Genomic DNA, 24,468 nt, shown 5'->3' on the forward strand with positions numbered 1-24,468 from the left:
CCCCGCCCCCGCCCGGGGAGCCGGTCACGTGCGCGGAAGGTCGCCGTTGGGCGGCGCGTGCGCCGTCAGTGGCCCGCGATGAAGGAGGCGGGGCCGCCGGCACGAGCCGCCGCCGGTGAGGGACCGGGGGTCCCGGTGCGAGGTGAGGGGGGTGGGTCTGGGCTCATAGGTGGGCTCTGGGGAGCTTTTCTGTGAGGGAGAGTGTGGGGTGAGGCCTGGGGAAGGGGTCCCATAGGCGGGGGCGCGGGGTGAGGCCTGGGGAGGGTCCCGGTGTGGGGCAGTGCCGAACTGGAGCGACAAGGCCCTGGCGGGGGGGAGGGGACTCTCGGGGGTGTAGGGGGCTTCTGTGGGGCGGGGGGTGTTTCCCCGGGGAGGGCAGGTTGGGCGAGCAGCATTGCCAGCCGGGGGGCAGGCGCGGGGGGAGCCGGGAAGCGGCAGGGCCGGGCAGCTCTGGAGGCCTCGGTAGGCTCCGGGCCCTGGGGTAGGGCCTGTCCCGGGCTGGGGTGGGTGCCCTGCATGAGCACGCTTTCCCCAGCCGTGTCCCGGAGGTGTCTTGACTGTTAGCGGGCCCGTGGTCTTGCTGCTTTCTTTTGGTTTGCTAAGCTTGGCTTCAGGGACTGGAGTCGAGGTCTGCTGTAAAAGATATTTGGCCTCTTCTTCTGAGAGCCGGTCTAGTTATGACCACAGTGAGCTGTGCTGCCTGTCATCTAGCGTGTGTCTGTAAGTTTATGAGCTGTTTGGTGTTTTTTAGTAGTGCTCTTAGCTTGTGAAGTTCATGCTGATGATTTGTCCCAGTTGGTGTGGCTACGTAGGAGCATCTAGAGAAGTAAGAGGAATTTGATAAAGCTCTTCAATTCAACTATGGCTAATTGTTTATTGACTGCGAAACCTTTTGGAAGGCTTGGGTTCTCCCCTCCCCATGTAGTTTTTTGAAGACAATGTGAAGCTCCCCAAATACTTATGCTTTGGAAACCTTGGTATGTGTAACAAAACATCTTGGGGTGTTTTTCATAGGTCCAGTATTTTCATTTGTCTACTTGTTTCTATACTTGAGATGATGAGGAGAGATTGTAGGCTGGTTTTTTGCTGCTTTCATTTGCAGGAGGCACGTGCTTACTTAGAGTAGTAGCTGCATGACAAACAGCGGTATGAGATCATCCTCGAGGCAGGCATTCTTCCTCTTGAGGTTTTAGTGTCTGAAATGGCCCCTCTGGCTGTTTGGGGAAGGTGAAGTTTGTCATCACATGCTGTGAAAGGGCAGGGCTTTTTGGTTACTTTTAAACTAGTTTAACAGGTACAAGTACTTTTCAAATTGAACCAAGTGGTGCTGGTGAGTGGGGTATATCTGTCCGAAGTGCGAGGTCCTGCTGAAATCCTCTTTTGTTCAAATATTAGAAGACCAATGTGCAAAAGCTGACTCATGAGTTCCTCTTCTTTCCAACAAAGCTAACGCAACTTTATAATGTTTCCCTAGGTTAAAGGCAGTAGAAGTTGAAAACACCCTCTTGAAAACACCCTCCTCGCTTTGCTTGAAGCCTCCCCACCATCTTCAACATGGCTGGGGGCATTACTGATACAGGAGAGCTTTACTCTCCTTATGTAAGTACTGCTGTTTGTGGTTTTGCTGGCAAGTCTTTTCAAAATCCTCTTCCCTCAACATTGTGTTTTCATTTCCTACTTCCCCATGGGCAAAACCTCAGTGTTTCAAGAGATGATGGAGGTCAAAGGTACTTAAAAATGCTTAGTACTTGTAGTTGTTGGGGTTTTTTTACATCGCAGATCACTTTATATAATGTAAAGGGACAATATCTGCTTAAGGTATGGTTCTAAAAGTGGTAAAAAGAGCTTCATGCCCCATATCAGCTCTTGCATCCTGCTACCCACTTTTCTTGCATTTTGTTAATGTTTTTGTCAACTTAAATTGTCACATGAAGACAGCATAAACAGGGGGGATAGTGACATTGAAATTATCCCACTTTGCTTCTCTTTTTTTACTTTATATAATGTTTTGCCCTGAATTGCTTAAAGTTTACTTATTTGTAGATGTTGTAGTAATTTGTTTTAAACCACTTCACTTAAAAGCAGTAACCAAGATGTTTCTTCCTTGTAATGTGGTGTCCTGTGAAACTGCAGAGCCAATTAGTGCTTTCCTGTGTTACTGGAAATACTGGTTTTCATAGCCACAAGTGTTTATTTAGTGTCAATCCTTAAAAACAGCGCGTTGCAAACTTTTTTTTTTTCCTGGAGTGAACTCACTAAATATAGAACCAGTCCTGCAATCTGTGTGTTGGCTTTCAAATGCTTTAAAACTTTCATCTCCATGTTAATGACTGAATTTAGAAGAACTGGATATTAGGCTGCAGAAGTAGGTCACAACTGAGAAAACAGAGAACAAGACAGTAACTGGGACGTTTGGACCCTAAAGGATTAGTGTCACCTGCTCTTACATCGTTGTGTTAGTGTTGCATGAATTTCCTAGAGTCTAATCTCAAAGGCTATGACTCCCTCCTCTTTCCCTGAAGATGTCTAGCCAGACTGAACACATGGGCAGCAGTCTTAGCTCTGTCTACTTGACCAAAGTCAAGGAAAATCACCTGAGGTGTTTTTTTCAAGAGTCCTTCACTGATGAGTAAGTCATGGCCCTGGGCACTTGAGTTGTGCTCAGGGAATGACAGCTCTGCCAGCTGAATTAAAAGAACTTTCCTGCAAGCTGCAGTGGCTGATTTTTTTGTTGTTGTTGTTCTGGGAGATTTGTCAAAAGATGAATTTGCTGTGTGTATGGCAATGAATGAAGGGCAGGAGTGTTCACAGGGTCTCTGGGGAATAGTTCTCCCGATATTAAATGCTCCACACCCAGAAAAGTGTACTCATACACAGTTCTTTACTGGCTGTCCTCTGGAGAGACTCTGACCTATATAAAAAAAACCAAAACACTTTGGAGCAGTTTTTGATCTTGAGTTCAGCTAAATTTATAGTCTGGGGGGGAGTCCTGTCCAGGTGCACAGTTATCTTTTGCCCCTGGGCAGAAAAAAGCTCATTGCCAGAGAGGATAAAATGCTTTCCCTTCCAGAAGTAAAATCCCTTCTTCAGAATGTGCTCAGCTGCTTATTGGTAAAATGGCAAGCAGGCTTTGAATTGGAATTCTGTTTGGGTATTTCCTGCTTGACCTATGAATAAAGAAGAACAAGAGATTCTGAAAGGTAACTTATGTATATAGTCATAACTACTTAGGTTCACGTCAGAAAACAAGGAGAGACCCCAACCCACAGTGTAGACCCTTCTGGTAGAAGGCAGTGGATTTGAAAACAAACAAACAAAAAGCTCACATGCTTTCTAACTTTAAAAGTTAGAAGAAAAAAAATATTAAAAATAATTAGAAAAATGGAGAGGAATATCAGTTTCTCCAGAAATGTGCTGACACTCACTTTGTTCTCTTTGGTTATCAGTCCCCGCCTATATTTATTTCTAGCATGGGCTTGCTCCCACCCTGCTTGCTTAAAGATGGCTCTCTCCATTTAAATCAGCTTGTATGTGAGGTGTCTTGGATGATCTCTGGCACAGCTGCAAACTCTCATGTTGGATTATGTGGATGATTGCAGGTTGGTCTGGTTTACATGTTCAACCTCATCGTTGGAACAGGAGCCCTAACCATGCCGAAGGCCTTTGCGACAGCAGGGTGGCTCGTCAGCCTTGTTCTCCTAATGTTCCTGGGATTTATGAGGTAGGACATGAGTATGTGTCTTTAGGGGATTGGGGGGTTCAGTTGGGTAGTGCTGTAAGGACAGTACTGAGATTTTCGTTGCCGTTCTGAGTGATCCTGTCCCTCTGCTGCTTGAGCATTGCTCTCTGCAGTTGTGTTGCCTGTGGACCTTATTTGGATGGATGCATTTTCTGACTGCCTGCAATATGGTGCTACATCCCATTTCCTGACTGATGGGAAAGACTTTTTCTCCAGTCCAGAGCCTTCTGGGACCTTTCTCCCAGCTCCCTTTTTGCCACTCTCCTCACTGTGGGTACATCCCATGCTTGCCTCTGTCACAGATCAGTTCCCCAAACACTAACCGGATCACAGGTGACATGGGGTCATTTCTCTGCTTTGTGACTTGCAGATGTGATGCAGACCTGTTGTGTTAGCTTTCTCTTGGCTTTTGGCAATGCTCTGGGCAGCTGCAAGAGTGTCAGGAAAACAAATTACTGTATAGTGGGCCCATTTTATTCCCCCCCACACCTTTGCTGTTCAAGACCTTGGAGCTGGTCTCATGATTTTTCACTCTGGCTCGCCATGAGCTTCTGCCCAGATGTCTCCCTGCTGGAGCAGCAGGTGGAGCCGAAGGCTGTTGATACAGCACTGATGTCAAAGTAGTTATTAATAGAATTGCCATCTTCTGACGGGCCGTGAATCCCTGCTTGTTTCTTGCTTGGTTTTAAAATAAAATAAAACAAAATCCCCTCCTGCCACTTGTAAGAATGGAATTTAGAAGTTCCTTTCTTGTCAGTAACCAGCGCTGTCAGGCTGAATGTGCCCTTGATTTGGAGGCAGTCCTTTTCGGATCTATTAGGTGCTGCTATATAGAGGTACTATATGGTCAGTACTGACTGTAGTAATGCTTTTAAGTTCTCCACCTCAAAGCTGTATGCTGCAAAGGCTTGATAAAATGTAAACTGTGGGAGTACCAGTCACTGGGAGCTTTGGAAGCAGTTCCTTTTAGATACATTAGTTTAAAAGCATAAATTCAATGTATGAAACTCAGCACCAGCAGGCAATTCTTCAAGGTCAGCAGAAGAGCACAAAACACCAAACCTGCCTACCAAAACTGCACTGGATTAAACTAAGAAGACACAGATTCTTTAAGGGACCATAGTACCTTTGCCACAGGCCCTAATAGTTAAGCTTCAGAATAGTACTGTGTTCATCCTAGGCCCTAAAAAGAGGAAGGAAGCTTGCTTTCTAACAAAGGGGGAAGGCCTCTTGCCGCCTTCAACCCACAGAAACGCTAGAAAGGTGCCTTCCAGATATCTAAAGTGTCTTCTTATATCTGAAGGCACGTTATATTTTACTGCATTTTGTGGTCTGCTTGAACACCTTAATCTCAAGAACAGAAAGGAGCAGCAAACTGAGATGAAACACTGTGCCAAAAAACACAGTGTGTGTGTGTGTGTAGCTGGTTAAAGGGTTCTTCTCGTTTGTTTGTTTGCTCCTGCAAACAAACAGATGGGAATAATTCTCCATCTCACTTCAATGACAGTTCTTGACTATTATTGATATCAATTGAATTTCTCACTCTAGCTATATGACTACGACCTTTGTGGTGGAAGCCATGGCTGCTGCAAATGCCCAGCTACGATGGAAGAGAATGGAAAAACGCAAGGTTTGTGTGGGGCTTAATCTTCCATCTTCTCTTGTCCTTTTATCCAGTAGGACTTGCCTGAGATTCCTCTCCATCTTTGCCTTGCCTCATTAGTAACTCTAAAGGAATAAATTTCTACTGTACTTAACTTTGCCATATAAAATATGTCTGTTAGTTCCCCGTGGAGTTGCTCATTAAAGACAGGATTTTCTGCTCCTGGTTTGAAAAATCTCTTGTGCTGTTCACATTTCTTACTGGTTGCGCTCTCCGTGCCTGGAAGCACTGCTCAGTGAATGTGGAGAGGTGGCAGCCAATATATTGGTGCCATTTGGAGTGTGCTGAGGTCTATAAATCCTTGCTGATCTCAGGTCATTTAACTGGGACAGGCTGGTATGTCCTTGCTGTCATTCAGTCTGTATCCCAGGGAGTGAACAGTCCTGAAGTATGTCCCTGCTGTAAAACTTACTTGTGGCTTTTTGGATCCTGGCTTTAGTGGCTTTTCTGGATCAGTGCGAGGTGTAATTGTTTGCACTGATTTAGATCCCTACCTATATGTTATGGGTTGGAGTTGGGAGCTAGACCTGGCTGCTCTGACCAGCTAAGACTATATATGTTTGGATATTTCTTTTTCCTACCAGTTCTGCAACTCTGCAGAGCTGCACGAAGTTTCTAACTTCCTTGTGCCACATATCACTACATGAATTGGATACTGTTGCTGTGTGCATGACCTAGGCTAGGACAGCAGAGCCTATCACTCAATGCAGCCTGCTCTGCTGGTGCCCTCTTCTGCTCTCCACAGCATCCTGAGCCAAGGGCTCCCTGGTATTGCCTTTGCTTGCATGTCCTGCCCGCCTGTGTTTGGGACCTTTCTTTGAGTTTCTGGAAGTGAGACCATGTCACTGGTGGTGCCACAGCCTGGACTGTGGGTAGCAGACACCTCAGCAGTGGAGCAGTGGTCTGGTCTTTTCTTCCAGGAGGATGACGAGGATGAGGATTCTTCCTCTGGAGTATCTGACAGTGATGTTCTCCTCCAAGATGGCTATGAGCGAGCAGAGACACGACCTATCCTGTCAGTTCGTAAGTACCTGGTTCATGCTTTCACTGGATCCAAGACCTCTTCTCTGCAGATGGTGTCCCAGTGGGCTCCAGCAAGTGGAGCAGAACTCTTATGTCCATCTCACCCTTAAGTCCACATGCTCGCATCCCAAAGTCCTTAGCACTTGCAAGATAAGACTCATTGAGAATTCAGTTTACCATCTGCAGTCTGATAAGGATCTTTTGCTTCTAGGTCACTAAGATGAGAACATCTTATTTTCAAAACACTTTTAAACTAGCTTCAGCAGAGTAATTGGACCAGTGACTCTGCAGCTGTGGGGTTGTACATACTGTCCTTCAAACTGTTGCTAGAGATTCCTGAGTGTCTTCAGATAGTGTCTTCTGGCCTCTTGGTTTATTGAAGGGACTGGTTGAAACACTTCTTGTGTTCAACTTGCAGAGAGACGTGGCTCACCCAATATCTTTGAAATCACTGAGAGGGTGGAAATGGGCCAGATGGCTTCCATGTTCTTCAATAAAGGTAAGTGATTCACACTTTCAAAAGTCCCTTCAGGTCCTCCTGCACGTTGTGCGTATGGCTTTTCCTTAAGTTTGTGTGCTTCTCAGTGTGCGTTTGCATCCTGAGTTTGTGATGATTCCACCCAAAAGTGTCGTTCCTTCTTTCTGTGGACTGTATTCATTCCCATGTGTGGTGTTTCTACAAAGTAGAGTATTTATGGGTCAGATGGGCCAGAACCTGCGTGAAGGCGAGGGTGCTGTGGTGGTAGTGGAACTAGCCAAAATACTGCAGGTTACGGGCCCAGTTTCTTGAGACAGGTAAGTGTAAGTCAGTGCCTTTTCTGACTGCCCTTAACCTGACTGTGAACTGCATCTATCCTCTGTGATTTCCACTCTAAAGCAATAGAGCCCAGCTGTAGTGTTCACTAGTTCCATCTTGGTTGTAGCATTTGAGAATAAGACGTTTGGGCTTCCCTGAACCCCATAAGTATCAATCTGAAGGAGAGAGACTTCTGGGGAGAGCTTCTGAGAATTGTGTGTGTCTGGGGAGTCACCAAGATTGCTGCTGGGACATGAACTGCTGAAAGAGTCTCTGGTGTGCATATGACAGGCAGCTGTCTTGTATTTTTGCTTTTAAATGTCTCTTGTATGCCAGGGAACAAACTTGTAACTGTACTGCAATAAAGCTGTATCCGTTGCTGCATGTGACAGAAATGCAAACTACGATGTTAGGTATTCTGAAACTTGTAAAATGGTACATTTGAAATGCTGTGCAGAGCCAGAAAATCATCAGACACCATGGCTGTGCAGTTTTGAGCCTGTCAGGCCCCATTTCTTGAGGAAAGTGACATTTTCTCTTGTTCACTGGCCACCTTACAAAGACACAATGGGCTGGTTTTTTCCACTACATTACATCAGCTTTATGCTGGTGTAAGACTGTTGCCTCTGAAGGATAGCTGGGCTTAAGCAGTGAAGATTCTTTGAACTATATTATTTCTGATTTTAAAGTCCAGTTGAAAAAAGCTTGCCTCCTCTGGGCCTTTGTAGATTTACATCACTTAGGACTATCAAAATAGTCCACCTTGGATCAGGCTGCCACTTTCCTGCTCAGAGGAGAGGTGTGGGTTGGAGACTCAGAAATGTCGTTCCTAGTCTTGCCTGTAGCACTGGGTTGCTCTAACATTCGGCAAGTTTTCTTGCTTGTATGATTTGCCATCTGTAAAACGCCGTGAACACTTCCCTGTCTCTCGATCATCCTCTGGGGAGGAATGTTTGGAAATTGCTTTGAGAGCAAGCACCATATAACAGGGCTTAGCAGTATTGCTGTGGATTCAGCTGCAGGAGGGCTGGGGGATCACAGGAGGTGGAGTGCTCCCATAAGGAAGCTCCAGAAGGCCCCTGCGTTGCATGTGCCTCACCGGGGGAGATGGTAACGACGCCCCAAAGTGAGGAAAGTTGCCTTCTAAGACCTCTCTGCCTTGATGCTGGCTGCTGCTCAGCCAGTAGAGGGTGCTGGAAATACACGTCCTCTCTCCCCTCAGACGCTGAGATACACTTCTAGCAAAGTGATATAAACTGCTTAGTACTCTAAATCTTAATCCCTCTTCTTAGTGTTGCTTTAGCCAGAGATATCTGATTTCTGTGTTAGGAATCCTCCCCAGGACCTGCTCAGCCCAATGCAAAGGGATGAATCCCTTTGCACAAAGGCAGCTGGAATAGCTCGACCATAGCTTGAAACAATTGTGCCTTCCACATGAGGTGAGGTATACCCAGCAAAGGGTCTGGGGCAGCTGTAACTCGTTTGCTGCTTTCCATTCCTCTGTGCTCAGCAATCAGGCTCCATCCCTATACTGTTCCTGAGTCCTAGTTCAGAGACATGCTCTGCTCCACTGAGCGGTTGCAGAGAGCAGACAAGTTAAGTATCTCCCTCTGTAGATACTTGCTGAAGTGCTTCCTTCTGATGGTTGCACAGAAAGGCCTTCAATAAGGGCAGTTGCTCAGTGACCAGTTGCTACTGCCTAGTGCTGAGAAACTGGGCCACACTTGGGAAATCCCAGCTCCAAGCACCAACCTCTGCAGTTTCACAGCTAGCAAATGTCTGGGTGGGTTTTTGTTCATGATATACAAAGCATGGATCCAAATGCAAGGTGTCTGAGGGCTTTACAGCCTTCAGAGGGAAGGCTGGTGAAAGCTTTGCAATAGACCTCAAAGCTTCTGATTTCTAGCGAGTTCTCTGCTCCTTTCTCTTGACTGATTTTTATTTTCAACAATCTGACAGGAGTTGAATCTGCAGTCCTGGGAGGTAAGCTGGGGATAAATCTCAATTTCAGACTGTCTGCTTTCTTAAAGGGAGCTGGCTTAGGTTTAGGCTGTGAAGGGCCTGTGTGCTCTTTCAAAAGAGCTGGCTCTGAAGAACTTGGGGTTTTTAATATTTTTTTTTTTAATTTGCAATGTTGGGTGCTTTCTTCTGGGACCAAGCAGTCATTTATTGCAATAATGGATTCTAGGCACATCTATCATGCTGTTTCCCCACAGGAAGTAATTGATTTTTTTTTTTCTTCGCTTTGTGTCTAGTAATGAGAGTATTGATCAGGGAGGGTCAGCAGCAGTTTATAAAAGAACTGATGCTAAAGTCTTCCTGCCTTCGAGAGGATGAGTTTGGGAGAGGAGTGTCACCTGGACTTCCCACAGACAGAGAAGTCGGCACTGGAATGGGGATATAGTGTGTGCTGGTGGGTGGGTACTTGGTGGTGCTGCTATGGCTTAGCTGGTCATGTTAGCCTTAGTTTTTTGGGGGTGGGGGATCAGTAGCAAATCCCAAAACAGAATCTATATCTGAGTCTGTGTAGTCCTGTGCTTAGTGTGTCTTGCAGCTTCTGTCCTGTGTCAGGTATTTGTTACAACCTTCAACCCTTTTTAATGTGAAATTGGAGAAAACTGGTAGGTAGTTTGTTGCCATCTTCAGAACAATGCAGAGATTCCTCAACTGTGAAGCCATCTTAAATCTTTCACAGAGGAAGAAGACAAGGGGAGAACTATATGAAGTGATCTGACAATTTCTGTAAGATCTCCATTTGTCTGTTTAGACAAACCAGGAACAGCTTTAGAGTACTGGCTTAGCATGCCGCTTTACAGAAGCAGGGAAGTTTTCTTGCTGCTTTCCCAGTGCAGCTGTTTTTTTTAGGAATGTTTTATGTTAAGGAGGCTCAGCATATTGAATAATTTATTTAAATGAAGGAGGATGCTTGTTAATGTTTCCTGACATCTGGAGATCAAGGGGCAGTATGATGGCAAAACATGGTAAAACTTTGGGGCATGCGAGCACTGTAGAAATATTAGTCCGCATTCCTGCAGTAATGCTGTCTTTGTTTGATAGTTGTCACGTGTGAGGCTTGGAGAGGTGACTTGATTTGCCCAAGCTGCATTAGGATTAAGCATTAGGTGGCATCACAACTTGAAAGTACGGGCAGGTTCCTTGAGCTGTTTTCCTTCAGTGTCAGTTTCCTAAATGAAACAAATCTGAGGCTTTTTTTGTAGCTCACCAGTGTCTGAACTAAAATAAGTTCCAGTTTGTTTTTCCGTGGTAAGATTTATACTAACTTGCTTGGAAGAAAAGAATCCTGGTGTCTTATCAAGCATTTCTTTATCCCTGCAGATTTTAGCCCTCCACAGCAGTGTCTTGTTGTGCCCCAGTAAGGCTGTTCTGTGCACCCAATTAACTTGTGTAAGACTTTTTTTAGTCTCGTAGGTGAAAGCAAGGCAAGCTGTAAAAATAAAAAAGAAAAAAAACCTATCCAAGAAAACAGTATGAGGCAGGAACAGCGTACACTATGGCAGTAGGGGTGTTAAGAGGGCTGCAGAAACAGACTTTTAAAGCTTTGCAGGTTTGAACCTTGGCTCAGGTTGCTGATGGTGAGGAATCTCCCAAAGCAGCTCCATTTCAGCCCTGTGGAACCTGAGCTCTGCAGCGCCAAATCCCTAACATGAAAGGCCTGCAGGTTTGCAGGCAAAGGGTTTGGAATTGGCAGAGGACTAAAAGCATCTTCTCTCTTCATTTCACTGTTTGTCAAGCTGTGCTCCCACCAAGTCCGTGAGCATCAGCTAGATGTTTGCCTGTGGCTGCTACAAGTTGACAGCTTCATCAGGCAGATGACTTATGTGAGACCTGTTGGTCTTGACCAGCAACTGGAGGATGGGCTTGAACTAGAGGGCCTCGTGTCAGGTATTGAAGGAGGCAGAGCTGAGATCTGAGGCGTCCCCTGTCCTGTCAGTTGCTGTGCTGTGGCTAAGTTCCCTAAGCTGCTGATGTGACCCTTGGGTGGAGTTTGCTGCAGAAAGAATTAAACTGTGGAGGCAAATGGTGGTTTATTTCTAAGACCTTGAAAAAGCTTTGTGTATTTGAAGTGCATAGTTCAAAAGTCCCTGTGTACTCTGCTGTCTCTGTACAATATTTTCTTTTCCTGCAGTGGGTGTCAACCTCTTCTATTTCTGCATAATTATCTACCTCTATGGAGACCTGGCAATCTATGCAGCAGCTGTACCGGTCTCTCTCATGCAAGTGACCTGGTAAGTGTCTTTACTGCTATGGGGTTGTGTGCTTGCAGAGAAGAGAGCAGGCTTTTGGATCTGATGGTGTGATAAGTCTGGGATCAGCTCTACTTTCTGAAGAACGGAGTGGAGAAATGATTCAAGGACAGCTTATTGTTTGTGAGTGGGAAGGTGAAGTTGTTTTATATTCCCAATCCGAGTGCCTGCTGCCTGCCTGAAAAGTAGCTGACCTGATTTCAGATGACTCCTCAAGTGTGAAGTACTTCCAGCTTCAGCACCTTGCAGACGTGGGACTCGTTGCTCAGTAGTTTGATTGCTATGCCCTGTGCAATATTTTAGCTTCTCTGTCTCTGGTAAGAGCTGAGATGTGTGATGCTTACTAAGTCTGTGACCAGTGAGTGGTGACATACATGGACTTAGCTCTGGACTGAAACCAGTTCCTTGCTCAAAGAAACAGATAACGAAAAAGATTTGTTTGATCAAAACTGTGCTGGGCTGGATTTGGACTCTTGACTTGGAAATGGAAAACCTCAATGATCTATATATGACCCAAACTTGCTAGCTTGATGACCAGCTTGTAAATAACTGCAGACAATTCAAGAATTTGCCTTCAAATATATGGTACTCAGTGACTTGCTGTGTTACACAGCCCAGAAAATGTAAGGGGGGGGAGGGGGAGGAATGAACACTTCAGGTCTCTGACCATTTCTCTTTCTTGAATGCAGGAGAGGGGATGACATCTGCTAGGAGTTAATTACTGTCTTTTGTTTCTCCCTCCTTTCCCAGCAGTGCCACTGGCAACCATTCTTGCAGTGTTGGAGATGGCACAAAGTATAATGATACGGACAAGTGCTGGGGGCCAATTCGACGAATTGATGCTTACAGACTGTATCTGGTGAGTTTCTGAAACTGGGATGACCATTATTTCCATTTAAACTTTATTTCTACTGGGTAGGGACTTTTTCCTGTAGAGATGATGTGGTTCAAGTGAACAACAGAGGTGTGAAGCTTTTGGTTCAGTCTGAACTTTTTGGCCAAATACACCCTCTCTATTCTTGGTAACATGGCTGTATTTCGGTTTGGTGGCCGTCAGAATAATCCTTATGATTCTGAGTTTAAGTAGAGTTCTGTTCTTCTTGTTGTGTAGTTATATATTGCTTAAGCAGGTGATACGTCCATGCCAAAGGGTGGAGGGTTTTTTTTAGTGGCTGGCTAAGTAGTTGTTGCTTTGAAGGTAATTGTTGTCAATATACTCGAGTATATTAAGCTTTCTTGAGTGCATTCTTTATGTGAATAACATTGTTTATGCTGCAGGAGAATCTGTTTTTTGAGACACGATGGAAACGGCCCACTTAACATCCAGTGCTATATGCTGCTTTAGTAATAGCTTTCTGTCTAGTTTAGGATTGTCTATTGCATCTATTACTGTGCTGTGGTTCTGCTGTGAAAGCAAGGTTTTTCCCAAAGGATCATAAACACTGCTTCTCTTGAGCTTGGGAGGAGTTGAGCACTCGTACCTGGAGACAGATGTCAGCAGGGCAAAATGTGAAGAGGGAGGTATGGAAGTGCTGCATAGCATGGCTTCTGTTAAGGGTCTCAGTGAGACTTTTAAGGAAAAAGAGTGAAGGTAGCTGTGTGTGTGCAGAGAAATCCAGGGGTAAAGGCTATTTGAAGCAATTTTGCAGTTTAGTACACTTGGGACCTGCAGTGGATCACATCCCTGAGTGCACTTGTTCCAGCGTTATAGCAAAAGTAAGAGCTGGGCCTCAGAAATATTGGTGAATGTCAAAACCTAGTTAATTATTTAAGAGAAATATTATTGCTTTATTAAATTGTGTCTTGGTCTGTTTCTTTAAAACTTCCAGAAGATTGAAGATTTCCTTCCTGAATTTCAGTAACTCTCCCTGACCCAGCAGAAGGAGTTAGTCAGAAAAGGCAGACATGCATTAATTACTGCCTGCATCTCTCAGATATTATGTCTATAATTCATGAAGAAAATTGTTGTTAGGACTTGAAAAATTAAAAAATTAAGACTGTGTAAGCATTAGACTTGCCGTCTGTGTACATAACTCTCAGAGGAGCTTTTCCCTCTGCTTGTCTCCTCTTGTGGATTTGGAGAATAAATATCTGCAAAGTCTTTGGTAGCGGTTAATCCTTCCCTGCTCGGTAATTGAGATGAGAGTTTCAGTGCTTTTCACTGCTCCCCCTTAGAAGTAGGGAAGGATTGTTCTTTGTGGGAGAATGTACCAGTCTGTGGTGGGTTACTGGAAGGGGGTGTGCGTCCTACTATCACTGTGTTCAGGAGACTGCTGGGTGTCAGTGACCTCTGAATTGCAGGTTTTTGTTAAGGTTTCTAATACTTCTTCATGGACGAGTATGGGAGTAAACTGGGACTTGTTCTACCTCCAGCTCTCCTGGCCCCACTCTCTGCTTGACCTGTGTGTTTTTATTCTGCAGAAAACAAAAATGATGATGACTTCCCTAGAGAGCGATAAGAGATGTAATAATTTATAAAACATTCAGACCCACAGCACTGACACAGTCTTCAAGTTTGGGCTGCCTCTAAAGAGACTCTGCTGGTTAATATTTTTCCCCTGCAGTCCTGTTTGCAACGTGGACAGCTAGTGACCAGTAGTTAAAGCTCTTAAATTTTCTGAGAGAAACTTGGGTGTGGGAGGGAAGGGATAGGAAGTTGCTTGACTTCAAGCAAAAAATTTAATAGCAAAACGCTGTAACTATCGCTACAAATTTTGTCCAAGCTTCTTGTGTATAGAAGTGGAGTCTTGAACATGCAAGAAAAGCTGAAACCTGCCTGTCTGAAGGGGAAAAGGCAACACAAAAGTGAGAAGGGGTGAGATGCATCAAGAGCACAGCTATTCTTTTGGTCCCAGGGGATCATACCCATAGAGAACTTGCTCTGTTTTCTTGACTTTTTTTCTTTTTTGAATTTTTGCTTGTTGGAATAATTCAGGTTCCACGTTTCAGTGGACAAACAAGGTCTCTTTTTGCAGGCTAAGTTCCCCTGTGGCAAGGGGACAGATGGACACTGCGATCCCAAAAGAAAGCAGCTGAGTTTTTGGATCAGCCGTTTTGTCCTAGATGCCGGCCTCTAGTTTTCTCATCTCATCCTAGTACTGTATTTAGGTTTAAGTGACTTTTAGGAACAAGATGGGTGGATGCAACTGGAACCTCTTCTTGCCTGCTCCAGTGAAGCAGGTCTCCGGATGTAGTCTTATATTTCTTACTCTGTGCATGACTCCACAGAAAGCCTTTTTTGGCCTACCAGGAGAAATAATCTATTTGAGGTTTTCTGGGAAAATGGTGCCAATGGGAGCTGTCTTGTGCCAAGTACCACCAGTCTGCCAAAGATCTGTGCTGCCTTCCTCCTGTCGACTCTTTCTCTCCCAACACAATGTCTTCTTTTCAACAAAAACCATTTCAAACGTTGACTCTTGCAGCTGGGGGTGGAGAAGGGAATAATGACTGATGTAAAAATCCTATTTCACGGTTTATTGTCCAAAAAAGGCCTCTGGAAGCTGTCTCTGCTCTGATCGCTGTGAATGGAAGCTGAAAACTGTGTACATAATGAGAATATTTAGACAGATTAAATCCTTCTCTTGAGACTTGCTTGTCTGTGCAGCATCTTTATTGCTACTCCAAAATTTCACACCTAAGTGTGACTGCAGTCTTCAGAGACCACTAGGCCCCTATTAACCTTTGTCTGAACAAATGGTTATCTTGCTTCTTGTTTGTAAATTGCTTTGGAAAATAAAAGCTTGCAAAATAAATAAGTGAAGGCAAGTGCAGAAAATACTGAAATAGCTTTTGCTCCTGTCCCATCACTTGCTGCTAATATTTGCCTCCTTTTTGGGGCCATAAGAGTCCTGGGAGGTTTAAAAGGCGAGCCTTGCCGTGCTGTTCCACGCCTGTGAGGGCAAGACCATGCAGGGCAAATCGGCTGGAAGAAAGGCATGTGTTAGATGGCCCAGCGACCTTGTTGAAGGCAAGCACTGATTACAGTTAAAGCAGATCGATGGCTTTCTATCTTTGCTTCAGATCTGTCACAATGCTGTCATGTTCTCGACAGCTGAAGTGACTCCTGAGTCCCTTGGCTGTCTCGATGGCAATGCTAAGGACAGGGTCGAGTTCTGTCTGCACTGAATTCACACTCCAATGCAGTTGCTTTATCATGCTTTCTGTAAGGTCAGCTGGGCATCTTCTGTGTAGGCTGTGGGGAAGGAGCAGTGGATTTAAGTTTCAGATCTCTCATCATAACACTTTCATGTCTTTATGTTCCAGTGACGTAGGAATGTGACATAATAGTCCCTGTTTCTAGAAAGCAGATACTGAGATAAATAAGAGATTAAATCCTGGGGATCAGCAGCAATTCAGAGTGTCTGATCCAAAATGCATTCATGACCTGGCAAACAGCACTTCTCTTCTGCACCAGGGCAGCCGTTGTAACTAAAACCTCTACTCCCTTCTCAGCCCTCCTCTTCTGGCAATTTGGGGTATGGTGTCTTCCCATGATGGAAAGGAAATGGCTTAAGTTCTCAGGGGGAACCGTATGCCTTTCAGAAGAGGCACTGGCACAGGTACTCCTGGTGGCCTGGCTCAGTAGCGTGTCAAAGCTACCAGGTGCATCTGTTCTGTCTGAGTCTCTGTTGGTTTTTTAGGTGATTGGGAAAGGGACGTGGCATCCGCTTTTGCCGGTTCACAGATGCTGCAGTATCGCAGGCAGCCCAGCGGGTACAGGCCGAGCGAAGATGGGAGCGCAGATGGTTTAATGGAGATTATCCCAGTTGGAAACGTGCTTGTGCAGTGAATAAAATGAGCGGGCTTGCAGGCGCTTACCGTCCCTCTTCAGGAGGGGACAATGTCACCCCAGCCTGACGCTCTGATCAGAATACCCAGTGACCAGAGCAGGGCTGGGCTGCAGCTGCGGGAGTCTGTGCAGGGGGGTGAGGAGGTAGTCTGAGGACATGTACAATTGCTCAGTGCCAGCAGAACTTAATCGGCAAATGCAAAGGCTGAACTGATAAGTGTTGATGTAGATCCTGTCTGCCTCGGTGCACTGCTGCCTTCCTGGCCCTCTTCAGCTGTAGGCTGGAGTGCCATCCTTTGTGCTGCTAGTGTACGTGCTCTGCTTCCCTCCTCGGCATTTCTCCTTCCGGACTGTGCCGCATGTGTGTGCGCACCCCCTGCTCTGGGTGAAGGTATCTGTGATTTTTATTGTCAAAACGGATCTTTCCAGATATATTTGCCTGCACTAGTTCAGTTTTATCGGCTTGTTCAGTGCATGAGGCTCTTGTGGCGTCTCTGTCCATGGTTGCCTTCCGGCCTCTGTGGGCCTTCTTTGTGGGTTTTTTGTTTTGTTTTTTGCCTCCCAGCAGTGATATGAGGGGAGCCCTCATGGCAGTACTTGAACATCCATGCTTGATCTAAACTGTCTCTTGCCAACTGGGAGCTGGAGAAACAGAGCTGGAGCAGTGCTGCAAGCAGAGTGCTTCTTCCAAGGACACCTGGATTTGCTCTGCTTGTTCCCTCTGCAGCAAGTGCTTTTCCTCTGCCCTGCCTTCCTCAGCTGTGCCCTGCAGCAGCATCCGGTAATAAATGGGTCACAGCTGCTGTCTCCTGGATATTTATTCTTACAGGTCTCAGTGTCTAGAGACCTTGAGAACCAGCAGTGGGGAAGGTAGCTGCTTCAGTGGCAGGTGTCTGGAGCAGGGAGGGCTGATTTCACAGCACATCAATCAAAACAGTTTGGGGTGCTTGCCCTGGGCTCCCCGGGTGAGCTGGGGGAAAGGCAGGAAAACTGATGGAAGTTTACCCTGCTGGTGTGAAGCCATCATCTTGTTTAAATAAATTGCTTGAACTGTAGCGTTGTTATGTTCCAGGTTACCCCAGCTTACAGTAAGGATGCAGCAGGACTGGGGCACTATTAGCATGTCACCCTGAATATCCTGTAAGAAGTTATTCATGGTAAGACCTTCTTGCCAAAGACTTTGCATTATGTTCCTTGCCACAAATGCTCTGATGCATTTTATTATGATACTGATACAGAAATAGAAACAAACGTACAAAAAAAGTGGCTGCTACTTCTGTGCATGGATGCAGTTATGAAAACCTTCAAAATGGGAGAAGCCTCTCAAGGGTCCAGAATATTACACCATTTCTGTATATACAGGCATCTGAGATTTGAGCCATTGCTGTGGCAGGAGAGGAATTAGTACTGCGTTAAGCATAAATATCAGTAGCCCTAACTGTTTGTTACAGGTGCCTCTGAAATACAGCTTTGCTTGGCTAAAAGCCCAGTCTCGAGCTGATTTGAGTCTTCTCATGCCTCTCATCTAGTCAGCTTCCAAAAAGTAAGGTCAGTTAAGTTGCTGCTTTACTCTGAAGTGGTTGAAGAAGGACAGGAGCCAAGTTCGTTTAAAATAAATGGTGTCTGGATGTGGAACAGGAAGGCAATTCTCAGCTTTTTTTATTGTGAAACTAATAAGGTTGAAATTGGCACACAGCCTTGTTAATATGGCATAAATCCTGCCTCCTTCATCCTGGTCCATTCTTCTTCTTTGGGCTTGTCAATAAATTCTTTTGATTGCTCACTTGTCATATGCCTGCAACAGATAAACTAGCTCTTTCGGAGTTTCCCACAGCCCTTGTGTTTCCTAATGCAAAGGGGACTTCAGATAATAACTGGCCTTGTGAATAAGGTTTTTCCTGACCTGGCAGAAGGAGAAGCAGACGAGTGCACTGTTGTGAAAGTGGAATATAAACTTGTTGTACTAGTGACCTAAGAGCTGGAGTTCAGCTTCTGGTGTGTGATTTTTCTTGCTTTCCTTTGTAACTGATTGCATTTTGAGTAAAAGAAACATCAGCCAGAAGGCAAGCGTCCCTGCTGCTAGGGCTGGGTAGGAGAGTCAGCCTTTGGTACAATAGTGAAGCAACTGCAAGACCACAGACTGAAGCAACTAACTTTAAAGGATTAGCCTGTCTCTTTTCACTGGAAAATCAATAGTGCAGGGGACTGGAATGTGTTTTCTGGACAGAGCTGTCTGTTCACAATGAGAAGTGGTTTTTTCCTTAAGTGGAGCTTGGGTTACACTGTCACTTGGATGCTGAGCTTTTCCAAATGGCCAATGATTCCCCTCGGCCACCTCTAGCTGGCAAGGGCTGTTTCGAAAGGAAGCGTGCTATGCTGCTGGTTGTATGCCTGGCCAGATGTACTGCAGGTGCTACCAGCCCTTAAGAGAAGCAAGGTGGCTGATCTGATGGGCAGAGGCCACTGGTGAGCTCAGATGCACTTGGCTTCCCCATAGAAGAATGTCCTGCACACTTTAGTGCTTGGTTTGGCTTATGTGATGATGGATAGTGGGCACGAACCTTGAAAGCAAGCCAGCTAAACAAATTGGACATAGAGGCTCTAGATATATCTCTGTTTGCTTTCATGCACTTCTGCAATTATGAACTCACCATGGTGTTTATTGGGCTCAAACTACAGCCCCTGCCGCCCAACAGAGCCACCCTGGCAAGGCTGAGAGGCCACGCTGCTGCCTTTCCTAAATAAAGCTGTCCTTTGGAGTAAGTCCATTTGGGCAGCAAGGCACCAAAGCTGACACTATTCTCTCTTGATATTGGAGACCAATCTCTCCCAAACAGGGCAGGCGTCAGAACCGGTATCTGTTTGTGATCACTCGCTCACTACACCAAGTTGTAAAGGTTTAAAAAGGGCCTTTTAAAATTCCTTTCTTGGATTAGACTGTTCCAGCAGACTCACAGATCTTTCATTTTTGGAACACTTGTAGAAAATAAGTAGTAAATGCATTTCCCCTGAGCAGTGTTACTTTATGCAGTGGTAGTAACAGCATCATAGAAACAGAATTGGAGAAGACCTGTTAAGTCAGCTAAGCACATCCCTGGGAGATGCAGTACAAGCCTTTTTTTCAACAGCATATTTTCCAGTATTTTGTTCAGTGTTTTAACACCAGTTTTGTTTTTAAACAGAGGTCTTGACCTTGCTGCCTGCCTGATTCGCATCAGTGTTCTCATCTAGTAAGACAGCAGTCTTGATCTCTTCTCCCCTGAAATTATCATTAATTCCTTAATATACAGGTAGAAAGCACCAGTGCTGCAGAACTGTGCAGTTATGCCACTCTGAACATTACCAGAGGCTGTGGAGGGAAAGAGCTCTGGACAGACTGGTATCTCTTTATACTTCTAAATAAGTCTGCAACTCCTTAACATCCTCCTAAATTGCGCTTTATGTCTGGGTGAGATCACTGATGCTCTTGTCCAAAAATGTAGATTTTTGGACTACATCAGCAAATCCCACACGTGGCTCATGCTTCTGTAAGCAGGACTATAAATACAAATAATGCAGCTGGGATTTATCTTGTAAGTTGAAGTCGGTATAATGCTCTCAGGCAGAGCTGATCTCTGAAGCCTGTTGCACCAGTTTGGTGTGCACTGTACAGGGAAGGCAAAGGAGGAGGCTGCGACCAAGCAGACTCCCCACTAGCCCCAGGCAACAAGGCTTTATCTCTTGCTTTTGTGCTGCTGCAAAGTAGTTACAAAGTGTGGGACATTTCCTTTCCTTTCCTTTCCTTTCAGGCAACTCCTGCCTGACACAGTGAAGGGGGGGATAATGGTGTCCGTGAAACTACATCCTCCAGGCAGCTGAAGAGTCGTGTGAAACTCAGCTGAGAAGTTTGTAGGGCAAAAAGTAATGAGGAAAAATAATGCCTTAGTGGTGGAAGCACTGTTTGTGTTGTGGCAGACAAGAGGTTAGTGGCCTTCAGGAACAGTCATCCTTGCTGAACCCAAGTACCTCCTAACCCTGGCAGTTCGTAGCTTGATATGTTTGCAGGGCCCTCTGTGCATCCATGTCACACTGGTCCATGTCTACCTCACTTTATGCTGTCTAACCCAGGGGCTTCTGTAGTCAATATAAATATTGTTGTAGTTGCCAATACCCTGCCAGGAGAGGCTATGAATATGCAGGAATTTTGGGCAGTGTCTGTGTATAATGATTATGCCTTCACACTTTGTTGGAGGGAACTCATTAATCTCTCATATCGTACTAATAAATTGGGGAGGCGGGGGATGACTCCTCAAGGTTACCCAGTGTCAGGAAGGAGGAAGGCTCCTGTTTCTTAGCCTATGCGAGGTCAAAGCAAGCTGGTGGTAGGGGGTACAGCCAGACCTGGCTCTGCAACTTCTCTGCTGTCCTTCCAAGTATCACAAACCAACCATTCAGCTCTCCTGCATCTATCCACTTTGCTGCTTTCCTCCTGCTTGTTCAGATGCAATTAGGAGATGCAGAATAAGGGGGAGACAGGGTCAAGGAGGCGGTAAAGTGATTACAAGATGCTGCAAATGGCTGTGCCATAAATACTCCAATGATGAAAAAATTAGATGCCCGTCACCTCGGGGTTATTGCTAGCCTCCATCTTTTTCTTGTGAAAAATGATAATGGAAGTGTATTTACCCTGGAGAGTGCAAGCTTGCCGCTGGCTGTGATCCTGCACACCCCAGGTGTGCCAGGGACTGCAATCCTTGCACCAAATGACTTTCTGAAAACACTTTGTGCCTGGATTTCTTCACTTTAAGAGGAGGAAGAACTGGTTTTCCAGGGTGTTCTTTCCAAAGTGGAAAGTTCCTGGTGCTCAGAGATGGGCCAGCTCTAGAAATGGACTGCAGCCCTGAGTCAGGATGGAGAAAGGAGAGCAGCACCCTCTGGTACTGCCTTGCTGTCCATGTGCTGCTTCTGCCTTGACCTCCCAGAGCTGCATGTAAAGGCTGCTCAGTTGCCGGTTGGTCCTTGGTGTGTTGGATGCTCAGCAAGATCATAGCTTGCAAGGACATCCGCTGGGATGTAAGTACACTTGTTTGCTAGATGGGCAGTTAAAATCAAAAGCTGATGCTGGACTAGAGCCTTTGAAAATCTCTTGATCATATTCAGATCCACTAAAGTCAGTAGCTTTGGGGATACAGGCGCTTCTTTTCATCTCTTGCAGAAGGTCTTCCATTTTGGAGGAAGTGCTGGGAGTACTGTGACACAGGAACCATGAGAGGCAGCATCCAGCTTAAAGGGTACCATGGGTGCAAGTGGGTGAAATGCCACTTGCTTTGCTGGCAAAAACTGGCCTAGCAGCAGCTGAAGTCTTAGCTCTTGGAGGATACCTCCTCCCTGCCTTAAGGTACTGGGGAGAAAGGTGGGTGTGGGCTCCTTGGTGCCAGCAATACGCTTCATGTGAGTTATGACTATAAACCTCTGCCAGGTGTCCAGAGAGCAGCACGTTAATTACTGGAGCTGCTGTGGCAGCAGATGCCTGCTGTACTCAAAGCGTAACTGCCCTTGTTTCTTTATCTATAAATATTCCTTGTGGGATGTCTGGCAGTTGCATCCTCCCTCCGTTGTGACTTCCTGACTCTACAGGGGATCTGGAGGTTAAAATCCCTCTTGCTTCTCAACTTCTTTGAGCAATCCTTGTTCTGTGGCTGGTTTATCTCTTTTCAACTAACTTTAAGAGCTTCATAATCACTTGTTGGCTGATAACTTGCTGCCTATCAGCATAGCCCCGGCTGCAGCCCTGCCTCCAACCTTGAGAGGCTGTGGATCTTCAGCTTTATTTTTTTTTTTCCAGCTCTCTAAAAAGCTCCTTCCTGAACAATCAGACTCCTTTCATGTATTTATATTTGTACTGTCCACTGCAAGGGGTAAAGCTTTACCAACGAAAGCTTGGATCACCGCCCTCACTGATGTGCCATCTGGCTCTCTAGCTTGAGATATGAGCTCATGCAGGAGAGAAACATGGCCTTGTCACCCTAGCGAAGGGGAGGAGAGATATAGCAGAGGGGGCACCGTGTTGCACTTGAGACCCTTTTCCCTTGATGTGTTTTAGCTGAAAAGCACTGAAGCCCTGGTGTGAGTGACTGGAGCCCGCCGCTGGGTAGCATAGCAGTTGCCACAAGTTGAAGTGGATGCAGAGGGGCTGCGGGTAGGTGTTGGTGGAGCTGCAAGTAGCTCTGAAATGTTGTAAAGCTCGCTCTTTATTTAGGAGCCCCAAATGGGAGTGGGGAAAGCACCTTGCATTTAATATTTCTCTCTAAAGTCAGCTCTAAAAATTCCCAGAGGATGTGAATAGGAACACCAATTCATAAGAAACTACTCTGCTGAAGACAATAGGTCTAGTTCAAGCTTCCAACCAGGGATAAAATCTCTGACCTGTGTCAATGCCAGTAAATCAAGTTTTGCTTTTTCTTTTGGTTTGGTTTGGGTTTTTTTTCCCCTAGATGTCTCTTTAAACACACTCTAGAGGAGACTACCTGAGGTGGGAACAGAGCAGCCAGTCCTTGGTTCTCCTAACATCTTGTTTGATCTCTGTACTTGCACAGTCTGGTTTTGTTGGATTGTTTTGTCTGTCCCTTCTAGTGCTCCTCTGGATTGTGAAATAGCTCTGAGCTCAGGGACATCTTGCAGAAGCAGAATGGGTGTCAGAATTGCCACTCCTGACAGCGTGTATGAAATGTCTGCTTTTTCCTACTGTGCTCAAGGAGACTTTCCTTGTGTCTGAGCACTGAATCAAACAAAGCTTCCTCTGGGAGGTGCTCATTCAGCAGAGCTTGCGTCTTCCTGTCAATATCTTGCTTTGCTGTGGGAATGCTGCGTGCCCATAGTCCTGTATAAAGCACTTAACTCTCAGCTTTCCAGCCAAGGTGTCAAAGTCTATGAAGGAGAGTGATCCATTTTGTTAAACCAGTAACTTTCTTTTTAAATGTCAGCTTGCTCCCCATTAGAGTAGGGTTATTTGCTGTACTCTGTCTTGTGGGAGAGAGGTACTACTGCTCAACAGTTGTGAAATCTAAACATCAATATCTGCAGAGGTGGAGTTGATACTATCCTAAAATGAAGTTTGTCTGAGACCTTGGCACTTCTGTCAAGAGGAAGCAAGAGCCTCCAAGAAAGGATTTGATTTGGGGTAAGTTCTGGTTTTGAATGAGGGTGAGGAAGGCTGGGAGGAGGAGGAAAGGAAAAGGAAGGGTGGCTGGGGTCTCAGCCCAAAGGGAGATATTTAAGGAGAGAACACTACAACACCTCTTTACCGTCTTCATATTAAAACTGAGGGATCCTCGCCCTGATATCTGAGACTTGTTAACTTCACATGTGCCACACAAATGCATTTATTCAAAAATTCTCAAACTCTTTTTGCTCTGCACCTGGTATCTTTGCTGCAATTAACAAGGTTAATCTTCCTGGTCTCACTTTGCTCAGGTAAATACCCTGCTTCTATTCAACCTGTCCGAAACTTTCCAGGCTCTGAATCAACAAGAAGCAGTAGCTACTGCTTTTCATTCACTACTCAGCAAGCACCAAAGACAGATGCAGTTCTTACAGATGAGTTTGTAGAGCATGAAAACAAGCAAGTTCTGATGACAGTTATGAATGAAGCTGGTTTTCAGATGGTCCTCTTGCAAATGTATGCAGGCAGTAGCCATAATGCTGTAACTACTGCATCTAATACATGAATCAGCTATGTTTGGGATGCTAATTGTGCTTCCTGAGCTGTATTGGCTTTTTCTGTAAAAGCTGCATGCTGGGAAGCAGATGAAAGCTATTGAACTGTACTGGTTCAGAGTGATAGATGGACCCTTCAGGTCAATAAAGAACCTGTTTGGTTAATACAGCCCTCTGACTGGCTTGAAGCATGTTTCTAGGGTCTGAAAGACTCTTGGCATTAGCTGGCCATCACTTAGTGGTTGAGAGCTCTCTTGGTGGTCCTCTTGGCTGAAACTAAGCTGATAAAACCAGCCAGATGTCCTATTAACGCTTGATCTTACTTTTGCTTTTTTAAGATAACCCAATAAACAAGGTTATGTAACCTAGTTTTAACATAAGAGCTTTAATAAAATATACTTTTAGAAATATATAAATATATATGAAACTATATTCCAGGCAATGGTAAGCCCTAGTTATTTTCCCCTGTGGCAAGAAGACTGGAGTTGACCAGCCTGT

At 45.4% G+C, this 24,468-nt stretch overlaps 1 protein-coding gene across 2 annotated transcripts in view; it reads left to right on the forward strand.

Annotated features, from left to right (window-relative positions):
* Nucleotides 1-1,474: 1,474 nt before the first annotated feature.
* TMEM104 (transmembrane protein 104) overlaps nt 1,475-24,468 on the forward strand; it is a 43,383-nt gene continuing 20,389 nt past the window's right edge. For both annotated transcript variants that reach the window (XR_775135.1, XM_010579286.1), the window contains exons 1-7: nt 1,475-1,599; nt 3,600-3,721; nt 5,288-5,369; nt 6,323-6,425; nt 6,844-6,924; nt 11,369-11,468; nt 12,237-12,345. Coding sequence is in view for 1 of the 2 variants with exons in the window: in XM_010579286.1 (XP_010577588.1) it covers nt 1,555-1,599; nt 3,600-3,721; nt 5,288-5,369; nt 6,323-6,425; nt 6,844-6,924; nt 11,369-11,468; nt 12,237-12,345 (642 nt within the window). In the remaining variant the exon portion in view is untranslated. The remainder of the gene's footprint in view (nt 1,600-3,599; nt 3,722-5,287; nt 5,370-6,322; nt 6,426-6,843; nt 6,925-11,368; nt 11,469-12,236; nt 12,346-24,468) is intronic.

This window comes from Haliaeetus leucocephalus, unplaced genomic scaffold (assembly GCF_000737465.1).
Source record: "Haliaeetus leucocephalus isolate CR32 unplaced genomic scaffold, Haliaeetus_leucocephalus-4.0 Scaffold657, whole genome shotgun sequence".
Classification (NCBI taxonomy): domain Eukaryota; kingdom Metazoa; phylum Chordata; class Aves; order Accipitriformes; family Accipitridae; genus Haliaeetus; species Haliaeetus leucocephalus.